Below are 17942 nucleotides of genomic sequence, written 5' to 3' on the forward strand. Positions count from 1 at the left end.
CTACCGTAAGTCTGTGTTAATGATGTGCGAGATCGTAGAGCTGTGGCTACCGTAAGTCTATGTTAATGATGTGCGAGATCGTAGAGCTGTGACTACCGTTAGTCTATGTTAATGATATGCGAGATCGTAGAGCTGAGACTACAGGAAGTCTATGTTAATGATATGCGAGATCGTAGAGCTGAGACTACAGGAAGTCTATGTTAATGATATGCGAGATCGTAGAGCTGAGACTACCGGAAGTCTAACAGTGTGTTAATGAATGGGAGATCTCAGAGCTGTGACTACCGTTAGTCTATGTTAATGATATGCGAGATCTTAGAGTTGAGACGACCGGAAGCCTACGATAGTGTTAATGGATGGGAGATCGTAGAGCTGAGACTACCGGAAGTCTACCAGTGCGTTAATGGATGGGAGATCGTAGAGCTGTGACTACCGTTAGTCTATGTTAATGATATGCAAGATCGTAGAGCTGAGACAACCGGAAGTCTACCAGTGTTTTAATGGATGGGAGATCGTAGAGCTGAGACTACCGTAAGTCTATGAGAGTGTTAATGGATGGGAGATCGTAGAGCTGAGACTACCGTAAGTCTATGAGAGTGTTAATGGATGGGAGATCGTAGAGCTGTGACGACTGGAAGTCTATGAGAATGGATCGGAGTGAGGACAGTCGTAGAACGCTCTGTTGAAGGACAGCACAAGCAACACTTTTCCAACACATCATGGCAGACGCGAGTTTGAGCCAGACAAACCGGTGATTGACAGCATGAGCACAATCCACGCCGTCAGGGTACACGTGCAATCAGGCTATCCGCAGATCCCCTTAAGTCCTCTCTGAAGACAAGCATGGGGCACAGAATCTACTCCGCCACTGAATCCCCTCGGGAGCCAAGTTTTTTACAGGATGAGAACATGCCTCCAATGGATGCTGCTAGTCCTGTGTCAGGAGATGGAGAAGTGAGGGGACTACTTACGATGGGTTGTCACATGCTCGGCTCTTGTACGTGACTCCACCCCCACACGTCCGGGAACAGGGGGACCAGGCTGGGTCCCACGCCGACCACGCACCGTCCACCGCGTCAGGGCCGTTCGTGCCGAAGTCCACACACTTGCCGCCCATACACCACTGCCACACAGTGAGATACGTGCTTATCCCAGATAGGTGCGCTACATGTAGGTTTGTGTTAAGTATGGTTACGTGTGCAGGACGTGTGTTTTAGGTTTCTGTTACACGTGCATTACGTGTTTGTTAAGTTAGGGTTACGTGTGCAGGACGTGTATGTTAAGTTTGTGTTACACGTGCATTACGTGTTTGTTAAGTTAGTGATATGTGTGCAGGACGTGTATGTTAAGTTTGTGTTACACGTGCATTACGTGTTTGTTAAGTTAGTGATGTGTGTGCAGGGCGTGTATGTTAAGTTTGTGTTACACGTGCATTACGTGTTTGTTAAGTTAGTGATATGTGTGCAGGACGTGTATGTTAAGTTTGTGTTGCACGTGCATTACGTGTTTGTTAAGTTAGTGATGTATGTGCAGGACGTGTATGTTAAGTTTGTGTTACACGTGCATTACGTGTTTGTTAAGTTAGTGATATGTGTGCAGGACGTGTATGTTAAGTTTGTGTTGCACGTGCATTACGTGTTTGTTAAGTTAGTGATCGATATGTGTGCAGGACGTGTATGTTAAGTTTGTGTTACACGTGCATTACGGGTTTGTTAAGTTTGGTTACGTATACATGACGAGTGTGTTAAGTTTGTGTTACGTGTGCATGACGTATATATATATATACCAGGTATCAGGTATGTCATACAGATATATTTACAACACAAGTTTTTTTGTGCGGCATAACTGACCAGGTGCTAAACTGACCTTGGAGGGGGCGCACTCGGTTCCGTCCATCCTGGGGGTGCCCTCCGTCACGCACATCCCGCCCTTGGGGGCATAACACACCAGGACACTGCACTCGTCCTGCAGGGGAGAGACGTCACGTGATGCGTCACACATTGTCTCCTTCAAGACTCACTCTCACCTCACAAACATGTTTTTAATGCTACTAAACAGATGTAAATGGAAGTAGTGTGGTCGGGTATACACGTGTATCAATGCATACGTATTTAAACACAATAAGCAACAGTATTTGGTGATATGTTTCAATACAAAAACACAATTATAACATGCAAACTGCTGTGCAAATGATGTGCATTCGTCTGGAATTTGTAGGATAACTTGTGACCACAAAATTCACCCCTCGTTTTTCAAAACAAATTGCATCCCGCCTGGTATGAGGGTTCGATTCCCAGATAATGATTCTCGTATTGTCAGCGACTATATTAAGGTGACACACATCAACACAACTGAAATATATAATGCACATAGGCTACATAGACCAGTTACAGTCGTGTGTGATACTCTAGACTCCACCCCGAGACACAACACACACTGCTCATCCGGTGGTTGCGGTTGGAGTAGACTGTGTTGTTACCCTGTGGTAGAGCTTGGAGTAGACTGTATCGTTACCCCGCGGTAGAGCTTGGAGTAGACTGTATTGTTACCCCGCGGTAGAGCTTGGAGTAGACTGTATTGTTACCCCGCGGTAGAGCTTGGAGTAGACTGTGTTGTTACCCCGTGGTAGAGCTTGGAGTAGACTGTATCGTTACCCCGCGGTAGAGCTTGGAGTAGACTGTATTGTTACCCCGTGGTTGGAGATGGAGTAGACTGTATCGTTACCCCGCGGTAGAGCTTGGAGTAGACTGTGTTGTTACCCCGTGGTTGGAGATGGAGTAGACTGTATTGTTACCCTGTGGTAGAGCTTGGAGTAGACTGTATCGTTACCCCGCGGTAGAGCTTGGAGTAGACTGTATTGTTACCCCGCGGTAGAGCTTGGAGTAGACTGTGTTGTTACCCCGTGGTTGGAGATGGAGTAGACTGTATTGTTACCCCGTGCTTGGGGTTGGAGTAGACTGTGTTGTTACATTGTGGTCGAGCTCGGAGTAGACTGTGTTGTTACCCTGTTGTAGGGCTTGGAGTAGACTGTGTTGTTACCCCACGGTAGAGCTTGGAGTAGACTGTGTTGTTACCCCGTGGTTGGAGATGGAGTAGACTGTGTTGTTACCCTGTGCTTGGGGTTGGAGTAGACTGTGTTGTTACCCCGTGCTTGGGGTTGGAGCAGACTGTGTTGTTACCCCGTTCTTGGGGTTGGAGTAGACTGTATTGTTACCCCGTGCTTGGGGTTGGAGTAGACTGTGTTGTTACCCCGTGGTTGGAGATGGAGTAGACTGTATTGTTACCCCGTGCTTGGGGTTGGAGTAGACTGTGTTGTTACATTGTGGTCAAGCTTTGAGTAGACTGTGTTGTTACTGACCCTATGGTAGTAGACTATGTTGTTACACACCCTATGGTAGTAGACTGTGTTGTTACTCACCCTATGGTAGTAGTCTGTGTTTTTACTGCCCCTATGGTAGTAGACTGTGTTGTTACACACCCTATGGTAGTAGACTGTGTTGTTACTGCCCCTATGGTAGTAGACTGTGTTGTTACACACCCTATGGTAGTAGACTGTGTTGTTACTCACCCTATGGTAGTAGACTGTGTTGTTACTGCCCCTATGGTAGTAGACTGTGTTGTTACTGACCCTATGGTAGTAGACTATGTTGTTACACACCCTATGGTAGTAGACTGTGTTGTTACTGCCCCTATGGTAGTAGACTGTGTTGTTACTGCCCCTATGGTAGTAGACTGTGTTGTTACTGACCCTATGGTAGTAGACTGTGTTGTTACTCACCCTATGGTAGTAGACTGTGTTGTTACTGACCCTATGGTAGTAGACTGTGTTGTTACTCACCCTATGGTAGTAGACTGTGTTGTTACTCACCCTATGGTAGTAGACTGTGTTGTTACTCACCCTATGGTAGTAGACTGTGTTGTTACTCACCCTATGGTAGTAGACTGTGTTGTTACACACCCTATGGTAGTAGACTGTGTTGTTACTCACCCTATGGTAGTAGACTGTGTTGTTACTCACCCTATGGTAGTAGACTGTGTTGTTACTCACCCTATGGTAGTAGACTGTGTTGTTACTGACCCTATGGTAGTAGACTATGTTGTTACACACCCTATGGTAGTAGACTGTGTTGTTACTGCCCCTATGGTAGTAGACTGTGTTGTTACACACCCTATGGTAGTAGACTGTGTTGTTACACACCCTATGGTAGTAGACTGTGTAGTTACTCACCCTATGGTAGTAGACTGTGTTGTTACTGCCCCTATGGTAGTAGACTGTGTTGTTACTGCCCCTATGGTAGTAGACTATGTTGTTACTCACCCTATGGTAGTAGACTGTGTTGTTACTGCCCCTATGGTAGTAGACTGTGTTGTTACTGCCCCTATGGTAGTAGACTGTGTTGTTACTCACCCTATGGTAGTAGACTATGTTGTTACTCACCCTATGGTAGTAGACTGTGTTGTTACTGCCCCTATGGTAGTAGACTGTGTTGTTACTCACCCTATGGTAGTAGACTGTGTTGTTACTCACCCTATGGTAGTAGACTGTGTTGTTACTCACCCTATGGTAGTAGTCTGTGTTTTTACTGCCCCTATGGTAGTAGACTGTGTTGTTACACACCCTATGGTAGTAGACTGTGTTGTTACTGCCCCTATGGTAGTAGACTGTGTTGTTACACACCCTATGGTAGTAGACTGTGTTGTTACTGCCCCTATGGTAGTAGACTGTGTTGTTACTGACCCTATGGTAGTAGACTATGTTGTTACACACCCTATGGTAGTAGACTGTGTTGTTACTGCCCCTATGGTAGTAGACTGTGTTGTTACTGCCCCTATGGTAGTAGACTGTGTTGTTACTCACCCTATGGTAGTAGACTATGTTGTTACTGCCCCTATGGTAGTAGACTATGTTGTTACTGACCCTATGGTAGTAGACTATGTTGTTACACACCCTATGGTAGTAGACTGTGTTGTTACTGCCCCTATGGTAGTAGACTGTGTTGTTACTCACCCTATGGTAGTAGACTGTGTTGTTACTGCCCCTATGGTAGTAGACTGTGTTGTTACTGCCCCTATGGTAGTAGACTGTGTTGTTACTCACCCTATGGTAGTAGACTATGTTGTTACTCACCCTATGGTAGTAGACTGTGTTGTTACTGCCCCTATGGTAGTAGACTGTGTTGTTACTCACCCTATGGTAGTAGACTGTGTTGTTACTCACCCTATGGTAGTAGACTGTGTTGTTACTCACCCTATGGTAGTAGACTGTGTTGTTACTCACCCTATGGTAGTAGACTATGTTGTTACTCACCCTATGGTAGTAGACTGTGTTGTTACTGCCCCTATGGTAGTAGACTGTGTTGTTACTCACCCTATGGTAGTAGACTGTGTTGTTACTCACCCTATGGTAGTAGACTGTGTTGTTACTCACCCTATGGTAGTAGACTGTGTTGTTACTGACCCTATGGTAGTAGACTGTGTTGTTACTGCCCCTATGGTAGTAGACTGTGTTGTTACTGCCCCTATGGTAGTAGACTATGTTGTTACTCACCCTATGGTAGTAGACTGTGTTGTTACTGCCCCTATGGTAGTAGACTGTGTTGTTACTCACCCTATGGTAGTAGACTGTGTTGTTACTCACCCTATGGTAGTAGACTGTGTTGTTACTCACCCTATGGTAGTAGACTGTGTTGTTACTCACCCTATGGTAGTAGACTATGTTGTTACTCACCCTATGGTAGTAGACTGTGTTGTTACTGCCCCTATGGTAGTAGACTGTGTTGTTACTCACCCTATGGTAGTAGACTGTGTTGTTACTCACCCTATGGTAGTAGACTGTGTTGTTACTCACCCTATGGTAGTAGACTGTGTTGTTACTGACCCTATGGTAGTAGACTGTGTTGTTACTCACCCTATGGTAGTAGACTATGTTGTTACTCACCCTATGGTAGTAAACTGTGTTGTTACTCACCCTATGGTAGTAGACTATGTTGTTACTCACCCTATGGTAGTAGACTGTGTTGTTACTCACCCTATGGTAGTAGACTGTGTTGTTACTCACCCTATGGTAGTAGACTGTGTTGTTACTCACCCCATTGTAGCGCTTGGTGAAATCTGTGTTTGGGCAGCTCCTGGATTTGCTGCCGTACGCCAACTTGCACTGAGCGTCCCCGTCGTAGATGATCCCAGGTCTGTCGTTCAAAAGCTTTAACGTCGCCCCTGTGGGAAGGTCGTTGAGGCAGGAGGACTGTTCTTTCCTGTGTTGAGAAGGAAAGTCTGGTGTCACAAGACGTATCTCAGGCAAATAGATTGGAAATTACTCAATTTAAACCGATCTGATTTTCCGTTTGTTGAAAAATGAAAAAAAAAACAGCTTTATTGTAGTTAACTTACTTTCATACTTTGAATCTGTAACACCGCAATATGATTAGGCACATTGCTGGTTGCATCATGACAATATTGTACGTTGCCGGCTACGTCATGACTATGTTGTGTTGTTCCTGGCTACGTCAGGACAAGGTTGTGTGTTGCTGTTCACATGAGAACGTTGTGTGTTGCTGGCTGCATCATGACAATATTGCACGTTGCTGGCTACGTCATGACTTTGTTGTGTGTTTCTGGCAACGCCATGACTATGTTGTGTGTTGCTGTCAACGCCATGACTATGTTGTGTGTTTCTGGCAACGCCATGACTATGTTGTGTGTTGCTGGCTACGTCATGACAACGTTGTGTGTTGCTGGCAACGCCATGACAACGTTGTGTGTTTCTGGCAACGCCATAACTATGTTGTGTGTTGCTGGCTACGTCATGAAAACGTTGTAAGTTTCTGGCAACGCCATGACTATGTTGTGTGTTGCTGGCTACGTCATGGCAACGTTGTGTGTTGCTGTCAATGCCATGACTATGTTGTGTGTTGCTGGCAACGCCATGACTATTTGTGAATTGCTGACTATGTCATGACTATGTTGTGTGTTGCTGGCAACGCCATGAATATGTTGTGTGTTGCTGGCTACGTCATGACTATATTGTGTGTTGCTGGCAACGCTATGACTATGTTGTGTATTGCTTGCTACGCCATGCTTATGTTGTGTGTTGCTGGCAACGCCATGACTATGTTGTGTATTGCTTGCTACGTCATGACTATGTTGTGTGTTGCTGGCAACGCCATGACTATTTGTGTATTGCTGACTATGTCATGGCTATGTTGTGTATTGCTGACTATGTCATGACTATGTTGTGTGTTGCTGTCAACGCCATGACTATGTTGTTTGTTGCTGACAACGCCATGACTATGTTGTTTGTTGCTGACAACGTCATGACAACGTTGTGTGTTGCTGTCAACGCCATGACTATGTTGTGTGTTGCTGGCTACGTCATGACAACGTTGTGTGTTGCTCTTAACATGACAACGTTGTGTGTTGCTGGCAACGCCATGACTATGTTGTGTGTTGCTGGCAACGTCATGACAACTTTGTGTGTTGCTGTCTACGTCATGACAACGTTGTGTATTGCTGGCAACGTCATGACAACGTTGTGTATTACTGGCTACGTCATGACAACGTTGTGTATTGCTGGCTACGTCATGACAACGTTGTGTATTGCTGGCTACGTCATGACAACGTTGTGTATTGCTAGCTACGTCATGACAACGCTGTGTGTTGCTGGCTACGTCATGACAACGCTGTGTATTGCTGACTATGTCATGACTATGGTGCGTATTGCTGGCAACGCCATGACTATGTTGTGTGTTGCTGTCAACGCCATGACTATGTTGTGTATTACTGGCTACGTCATGACAACGTTGTGTGTTGCTGGCTACGTCATGACAACGTTCTGTATTGCTGGCTACGTCATGACAACGTTGTGTATTGCTGGCAACGCCATGACTATGTTGTGTGTTTCTGGCAACGTCATGACAACGTTGTGTGTTGCTGGCTATGTCATGACTATGTTGTGTGTTGCTGGCTACGTCATGACAACGTTGTGTGTTGCTGGCAACGCCATGACTATGTTGTGTGTTGCTGGCTACGTCATGACAACGTTCTGTGTTGCTGACTACATCATGACAACCTTGTGTGTTGCAAGCGACATCACGACAATGTTTGTGTTGCAAGGGTACGTCATGACCATGTTTGTGTTGCAAGGGTACGTCATGACAACGTTGTACATACTTCAAGAAGCGGCTGATGGCCTCGCTGCTGCATGATGACCAGATGAATCCTGCCGGACCGTTCCCACCCCCAGCCGCCATGATGTAGCTACTCCCGTTGCAGCTGTTGCCGTCCCCGTCGTGGTTAACACCGAGGCTTCAAACACATGAAAGAGATACTGCGGGTCTAATATACTCAACCAACTTGTGTCCCAATAGTCTACTCTACCTACATATGCCCCATTAGTCTACTCTACCTACATGTGCCCCATTAGTCTACTCTACTTACATGTGCCCCATTAGTCTACTCTACCTACATGTGCCCCATTAGTCTACTCTACCTACATGTGCCCCATTAGTCTACTCTACCTACATGTATCCCGTCTAGTCTACTCTACCTACATATGCCCCATTAGTCTACTCTACCTACATGTGCCCCATTAGTCTACTCTACCTACATGTGCCCCATTAGTCTACTCTACCTACATGTGCCCCATTAGTCTACTCTACCTACATGTATCCCGTCTAGACTACTCTACCTACATGTATCCCGTCTAGTCTACTCTACCTGCATGTGTCCCATCTAGACTACTCTACCAACTTGTGTCCCATCTAGCCTACTCTACAAACTTGTGTCCCGTCTAGTCTACTCTACCAACTTGTGTCCCATCTAGTCTACTCTACCAACTTGTGTCCCGTCTAGACTACTCTACCAACTTGTGCCCCGTCTAGTCTACTCTACCAACTTGTGCCCTGCCTAGTCTACTCTACCAACTTGTGCCCTGCCTAGTCTACTCTACCAACTTGTGTCCCATCTAGTCTACTCTACCAACTTGTGTCCCGTCTAGACTACTCTACCAACTTGTGTCCCGTCTAGTCTACTCTACCAACTTGTGCCCTGCCTAGTCTACTCTACCAACTTGCGTCCCATCTAGTCTATTCTGCTACATGTGTCCCGTCTAGTCTACCAACTTGTGCCCCGTCTAGTTTATTTTACCAACGTGTGCCCCATCTAGTCTACTCTACCTACCTGTCTCCTTTCTACACTGCCCACCTGTGTCCCCTCTAGTCTACTCTACCCATCTGTGTCCTGTCTAGTCTACTCTGCCCATCTGTGTCCTGTCTAGTCTACTCTGCCCACCTGTGTCCCCTCTAGTCTACACTGCTCACCTGTGTCCTGTCTAGTCTACTCTGCCCACCTGTGTCCTGTCTAGTCTACTCTGCCCACCTGTGTCCGATCTCGTGTGCGAGAGTGAGTCCCAGGTCGAGCCCCGTGTCCTGGTTGTAGGAACACCGCTGCATGTTGACACATGCTCCACCCAACATGGCCAGGCCCTCCGTGCCCTCCGTCCCGTGACTGTGGATGTCCAGGCTGTGGGCAGATACAGTCGCCGGAATCAGTGGAGTAAACAATGTTAAGGCGACACAAGGATAAACCATGCAGACATGACTTTGTGTTTCAACTACATTTACGTCCGTGTGTCTCAGCTACACTACTGACTGTGTCTCAGCTACACTACTGACTGTGCCTCAGCTACACTACTGAATGTGTCTCAGCTACACTGCTAAATGTGTCTCAGCTACACTACTGAATGTGTCTCAGCTACACTACTGAATGTGTCTCAGCTACACTACTGAATGTGTCTCAGCTACACTACTGTACTGACTGTGTCTCAGCTACACTACTTACTGTGTCTCAGCTACACTACCGACTGTGTCTCAGCTACGCTACTAACTGTGCCTCAGCTACATTACTGACCGTGTCTCAGCTACACTACTGACCGTGTCTCAGCTACACTACTGACCGTGTCTCAGCTACACTACTGTCTGTGTCTCAGCTACACTACTGACTGTGTCTCAGCTACACTACCGACAGTGTCTCAGCTACACTACTGACTGTGTCTCAGCTACGCTACTAACTGTGCCTCAGCTACATTACTGACCGTGTCTCAGCTACACTACTGACCGTGTCTCACCTACACTACTGACCGTGTCTTAGCTACACTACTGTACTGACTGTGTCTCAGCTACACTACTGAATGTGTCTCAGCTACACTACTAAATGTGTCTCAGCTACACTACTGACTGTGTCTCAGCTACACTATTGAATGTGTCTCAGCTACACTACTGAATGTGTCTCAGCTACACTACTGAATGTGTCACAGCTACACTACTGAATGTGTCTCAGCTACACTACTGTCTGTGTCTCACCTACACTACTGACTGTGTCTCAGCTACACTACCGACTGTGTCTCAGCTACACTACCGACTGTGTCTCACCTACACTACTGACTGGGTCTCAGCTATACTACTGACTGTGTCTCGTTTACACTACTGGCTGTGTCTCATCTACACTACTGTGCTGACTGTGTCTCCGCTACACTACTGAATGTGTCTCAGCTACACTACTGAATGTGTCTCAGCTACACTACTGACTGTCTCTCAGCTACACTACCAACTGTGTCTCAGCTACACTACTGACTGTGTCTCACCTACACTACTGAATGTGTCTCAGCTACACTACTGACTGTCTCTCAGCTACACTACCGACTAAGTCTCAGCTACGCTACTAACTGTGCCTCAGCTACACTACAGACTGTGTCTCAGCTACACTACCGACTGTGTCTCAGCTACACTACTGACTGTGTCTCAGCTACACTACTGAATGTGTCTCAGCTACACTACTGAATGTGTCACAGCTACACTACTGAATGTGTCTCAGCTACACTACTGTCTGTGTCTCACCTACACTACTGACTGTGTCTCAGCTACACTACCGACTGTGTCTCAGCTACACTACCGACTGTGTCTCACCTTCACTACTGACTGGGTCTCAGCTACACTACTGACTGTGTCTCGTTTACACTACTGGCTGTGTCTCAGCTACACTACTGTGCTGACTGTGTCTCCGCTACACTACTGACTGTGTCTCAGCTACACTACTGTCTGTGTCTCACCTACACTACTGACTGTGTCTCAGGTACACTACTGACTGTGTCTCAGCTACACTACCGACTGTGTCTCAGCTACACTACTGACTGTGTCCCAGCTACACTACTGACTGTGTCTCAGCTACACTACTTACTGTGTCTCAGCTACACTACCGACTGTGTCTCAGCTACGCTACTAACTGTGCCTCAGCTACATTACTGACCGTGTCTCAGCTACACTACTGACCGTGTCTCAGCTACACTACTGACCGTGTCTCAGCTACACTACTGTCTGTGTCTCAGCTACACTACTGACTGTGTCTCAGCTACACTACCGACTGTGTCTCAGCTACACTACTGTCTGTGTCTCAGCTACACTACTGACAGTGTCTCAGCTACACTACAGACTGTGTCTCAGCTACACTACTGTCTGTGTCTCAGCTACACTACTGAATGTGTCTCAGCTACACTACCGACTGTGTCTCAGCTACACTACTGACCGTGTCTCAGCTACACTACTGACAGTGTCTCAGTTACACTACTGAATGTGTCTCAGCTACACTACTGAATGTGTCTCAGCTACACTACTGACAGTGTCTCAGCTACACTACTGACAGTGTCTCAGCTACACTACAGACCGTGTCTCAGCTACACTACTGAATGTGTCTCAGCTACACTACTGACAGTGTCTCAGCTACACTACTGAATGTGTCTCAGCTACACTACTGACCGTGTAAGTAGAATGGAGACATCAGCATGTTGAGGGTTGTAGTCATCATCAGGGTTGAAGCCCTCCTGCCACTTGCAGAATGCGTTGAGAGTGTAGTCTGCGTCCGTGGTGACTTCGAGGTCAGCCTGGGGAGATAACACAGACACATGGGAGATAACATAGACATGTGGGAAATAACACATAGACATGTGGGAGATAACAGACACATGGGAGATAACATAGACATGTGGGAAATAACACATAGACATGTGGGAGATAACACAGACACATGAGGGATAAAACTCAGACACATGCGAGGTAACACATAGCCATGTGGGGGATAACATAGAAACATGTGCAATAACACAAACACATGGGAGGCAACAGAAACATCTTGGAGATTACATAGATATATGGGAAATAACACAAAAACACATCGGAGATAACACAAACACATGGGAGATAACACAGAGACAAGTGGGAGATACCACAGGCACATGGGTGATGACACAGACATATGGGACATAAAGCAGACAAGCGGGAGATGACACAGATACATGGGAGATGACACAGACATATGGGAGATGACACAGACACATGGGAGATGACGCAGACACATGGGAGATGACACAGACATATGGGAGATGACGCAGACACATGGGAGATGACACAGACATATGGGAGATGACACAGACACATGGGAGATGACACAGACATATGGGAGATGACGCAGACACATGGGAGATAACACAGACATATGGGAGATGACACAGATACATGGGAGATGACACAGACATATGGGAGATGACACAGACATATGGGAGAAAACAAAGACATGTGGGAGATGACACAGACACATGGGAGATGACGCAGACACATGGGAGATGACGGAGACACATGGGAGATGACACAGACACATAGGAGCTGACGCAGACATGTGGGAGATAACACAGACACATGGGAGATGACACAGACACATGGGAGATGACGCAGACACATAGGAGCTGACGCAGACATGTGGGAGATAACACAGACACATGGGAGATGACGCAGACACATGGGAGATGACGCAGACACATAGGAGCTGACGCAGACATGTGGGAGATAACACAGACACATGGGAGATGACACAGATACATGGGAGATGACACAGACATATGGTAGATGACACAGACACATGGGAGATGACAGACATAAAGGAGATGACACAGACATATGGGAGATGACACAGATACATGGGAGATAACACAGATACATGGGAGATGACACAGACATGGGAGATGACACACACATGGGAGATAACACAGATACATGGGAGATGACACAGACATATGGTAGATGACACAGACACATGGGAGATAACACAGATACATGGGAGATGACACACACATGGGAGATGACACACACATGGGAGATAACACAGATACATGGGAGATAACACAGATACATGGGAGATAACACAGATACATGTGAGATGACACAGACACATGGGAGATAACACAGATACATGGGAGATGACACAGATACATGGGAGATAACACAGATACATGGGATATGACACAGACACATGGGAGATAACACAGATACATGGGAGATGACACAGACACATGGGAGATAACACAGATACATGGGAGATAACACAGATACATGTGAGATGACACAGACACATGGGAGATAACACAGATACATGGGAGATGACACAGATACATGGGAGATAACACAGACACATGGGAGATGACACACACATGGGAGATGACACAGATACATGGGAGATGACACAGACACTTGGGAGATGACACACACATGGGAGATGACACATACATGGGAGATGACACAGATACATGGCAGATGACACAGACACATGGGAGATGACACACACATGGGAGATGAAACACACATGGGAGATGACACAGACATATGGGAGATGACACAGACACATGGGAGATGACACAGATACATGGGAGATGACACAGACATGGGAGATGACACACACATGGGAGATGACACAGACACATGGGAGATGACACACACATGGGAGATGACACAGATACATGGGAGATGACACAGATACATGGGAGACGACACAGATATATGGGAGATGACACAGACATGGGAGATGACACAGACATATGGGAGATGACACAGACACATGGGAGATGACACAGACATATGGGAGATGACACAGACATATGGGAGATGACACAGATACATGGGAGATGACACAGACATATGGGAGATGACACAGACATATGGCAGATGACACAGACATATGGGAGATGACACAGACACATGGGAGATGACACAGACATATGGGAGATGACACAGATACATGGGAGATGACACAGACATGGGAGATGACACAGACATGGGAGATAACACAGATACATGGGAGATGACACACACACATGGGAGATGACACACACATGGGAGATGACACATGGGAGATGACACACACATGGGAGATGACACAGACATATGGGAGATGACACAGACACATGGGAGATGACGCAGACACATGGGAGATGACACAGACATATGGGAGATGACACAGATACATGGGAGATAACACACACATGGGAGATAACACAGATACATGGGAGATGACACAGACACATGGGAGATAACACAGACACATGGGAGATAACACATACATGGGAGATGACACAGACATATGGGAGACGACACAGACACATGGGAGATGACACAGATATATGGGAGATGACACAGACTTATGGGAGATGACACAGACACATGGGAGATGACACAGACATGGGAGATGACACAGACATATGGCAGATGACACAGACATATGGGAGATGACACAGACACATGGGAGATGACACAGACATATGGGAGATGACACAGATACATGGGAGATGACACAGACATGGGAGATGACACAGACATGGGAGATAACACAGATACATGGGAGATGACACAGATACATGGGAGATGACACAGACACATGGGAGATGACACAGATACATGGGAGATAACACAGATACATGGGAGATGACACAGATACATGGGAGATGACACAGACACATGGGAGATAACACAGACACATGGGAGATGACACAGATACATGGGAGATAACACAGATACATGGGAGATGACACAGATACATGGGAAATGACACAGACACATGGGAGATAACACAGATACATGGGAGATAACACAGATACATGGGAGATGACACAGACACATGGGAGATGACACAGATACATGGGAGATAATACAGATACATGGGAGATGACACAGACACATGGGAGATGACACACACATGGGAGATGACACACACATGGGAGATAACACAGATACATGGGAGATGACACAGATACATGGGAGACGACAGAGATATATGGGAGATGACACAGACATGGGAGATGACACAGACATATGGGAGATGACACAGACACATGGGAGATGACACAGACATATGGGAGATGACACAGATACATGGGAGATGACACAGATACATGGGAGATGACACAGACACATGGGAGATGACACAGACATATGGGAGAAAACAAAGACATGTGGGAGATGACACAGACATATGGGAGATGACACAGATACATGGGAGATGACACAGACATATGGGAGATGACACAGACATATGGGAGATGACACAGATACATGGGAGATGACACAGACATGGGAGATGACACAGACATATGGCAGATGACACAGACATATGGGAGATGACACAGACACATGGGAGATGACACAGACGTATGGGAGATGACACAGATACATGGGAGATGACACAGACATGGGAGATGACACAGACATGGGAGATAACACAGATACATGGGAGATGACACACACACATGGGAGATGACACACACATGGGAGATGACACATGGGAGATGACACACACATGGGAGATGACACAGACATATGGGAGATGACACAGACACATGGGAGATGACGCAGACACATGGGAGATGACACAGACATATGGGAGATGACACAGATACATGGGAGATAACACACACATGGGAGATAACACAGATACATGGGAGATGACACAGACACATGGGAGATAACACAGACACATGGGAGATGACACAGACACATGGGAGATAACACAGATACATGGGAGATAACACAGATACATGGGAGATAACACAGATACATGGGAGATAACACATACATGGGAGATGACACAGACATATGGGAGACGACACAGACACATGGGAGATGACACAGATACATGGGAGATGACACAGACATAAGGGAGATGACACAGACACATGGGAGATGACACAGACATGGGAGATGACACAGACATATGGCAGATGACACAGACATATGGGAGATGACACAGACACATGGGAGATGACACAGACATATGGGAGATGACACAGATACATGGGAGATGACACAGACATGGGAGATGACACAGACATGGGAGATAACACAGATACATGGGAGATGACACAGATACATGGGAGATGACACAGACACATGGGAGATGACACAGATACATGGGAGATAACACAGATACATGGGAGATGACACAGATACATGGGAGATGACACAGACACATGGGAGATAACACAGACACATGGGAGATAACACATACATGGGAAATGACACAGACATATGGGAGATGACACAGATACATGGGAGATAACACAGATACATGGGAGATGACACAGATACATGAGAAATGACACAGACACATGGGAGATAACACAGATACATGGGAGATAACACAGATACATGGGAGATGACACAGACACATGGGAGATGACACAGATACATGGGAGATAATACAGATACATGGGAGATGACACAGACACATGGGAGATGACACACACATGGGAGATGACACACACATGGGAGATGACACACACATGGGAGATGACACAGACACATGGGAGATGACACACACATGGGAGATGACACACACATGGGAGATGACACAGACATGGGAGATGACACAGACACATGGGAGATGACACATACATGGGAGATGACACAGACATGTGGGAGATGACACAGACACATGGGAGATGACACAGACACATGGGAGATGACACATACATGGGAGATGGCGCAGACATATGGGAGATGACACAGACACATGGGAGATGACACAGACACATGGGAGATGACACATACATGGGAGATGGCGCAGACATATTGGAGATGACACAGACACATGGGAGATGACACAGACACATGGGAGATGACACAGATACATGGGAGATGACACAGACATATGCGAGATGACACAGACACATGGGAGATGACACAGACACATGGGAGATGACACAGACACATGGGAGATGAAACAGACATGGGAGATGACACAGACATATGGGAGATGACACAGACATGTGGGAGATGACACAGACACACGGGAGATGACACAGACATATGGGAGATGACACACATATGGGAGATTACAAGGACACATAGGAGATAACACAGACATATGGGAGATGACACAGACACATGGGAGATAACACAGATACATGGGAGATGACACAGACATGTGGGAGAAGACAAAGACAAATTGGAGATACATGTACATGTGGGAGATAACACAGACACATGGGAGATGACACAGACACATGGGAGATAACACAGACATATTGGAGATGACACAGACATGTGGGAGAAGACAAAGACAAATTGGAGATACATGTACATGTGGGAGATAACACAGACAGATGGGAGACGACAGAGACACATAGGTGATAACAGAGACAGATGGAGATAACACAGACATGTGGGAGATAACACAGACACATGGGCTGATGTGTTTCTCCATCTCCTCTCAGCCATTATTATAACCACGATTGCATTGTCTGGTTCTAAGTCTATTCTACCCTAAGCCCCACTTGATTAATGCTGGTCAACAAGATAGAATACAGTCAACCCTAGCAGCCAGAAATACGCACGCACTGTACTCTGGACACTGTCAGGCCAGTTGATGTAATCTGAATGAGTGAGGAACGGGGTAATGAGACAGACATCCCTGCAGAAGGAACATCGACCCCGGATCCTTGATAATGTGAGTATGAATCCCAATATCTGGACACAGTACAGCCTGTAGCCACATTCACAGAGGATATTCAGTGAATTAGGTGATAAGCGGTTTTTCGCACTAGCCCTGCCTTGTGACGGCATGGAAGTAGA

The 17942-nt window shown here is 46.4% G+C and overlaps 1 protein-coding gene across 1 annotated transcript in view; it reads right to left on the reverse strand.

Moving 5' to 3' along the window:
- The window catches only part of LOC139459946 (A disintegrin and metalloproteinase with thrombospondin motifs 6-like), a 67375-nt gene that overhangs the window by 39164 nt on the left and 10269 nt on the right, over positions 1–17942 (reverse strand). Inside the window, exons 8-13 of the mRNA XM_071241681.1 lie at positions 11808–11932; positions 9376–9519; positions 8170–8304; positions 6089–6254; positions 1867–1965; positions 972–1123 (exon numbers count right to left, since the gene is read on the reverse strand). Of these exons, the coding sequence (XP_071097782.1) occupies positions 972–1123; positions 1867–1965; positions 6089–6254; positions 8170–8304; positions 9376–9519; positions 11808–11932 (821 nt within the window). The remainder of the gene's footprint in view (positions 1–971; positions 1124–1866; positions 1966–6088; positions 6255–8169; positions 8305–9375; positions 9520–11807; positions 11933–17942) is intronic.

This window comes from Haliotis cracherodii, unplaced genomic scaffold (assembly GCF_022045235.1).
Source record: "Haliotis cracherodii isolate W230 unplaced genomic scaffold, xgHalCrac1.p SCAF_13, whole genome shotgun sequence".
NCBI classification, from domain to species: Eukaryota; Metazoa; Mollusca; class Gastropoda; order Lepetellida; family Haliotidae; genus Haliotis; species Haliotis cracherodii.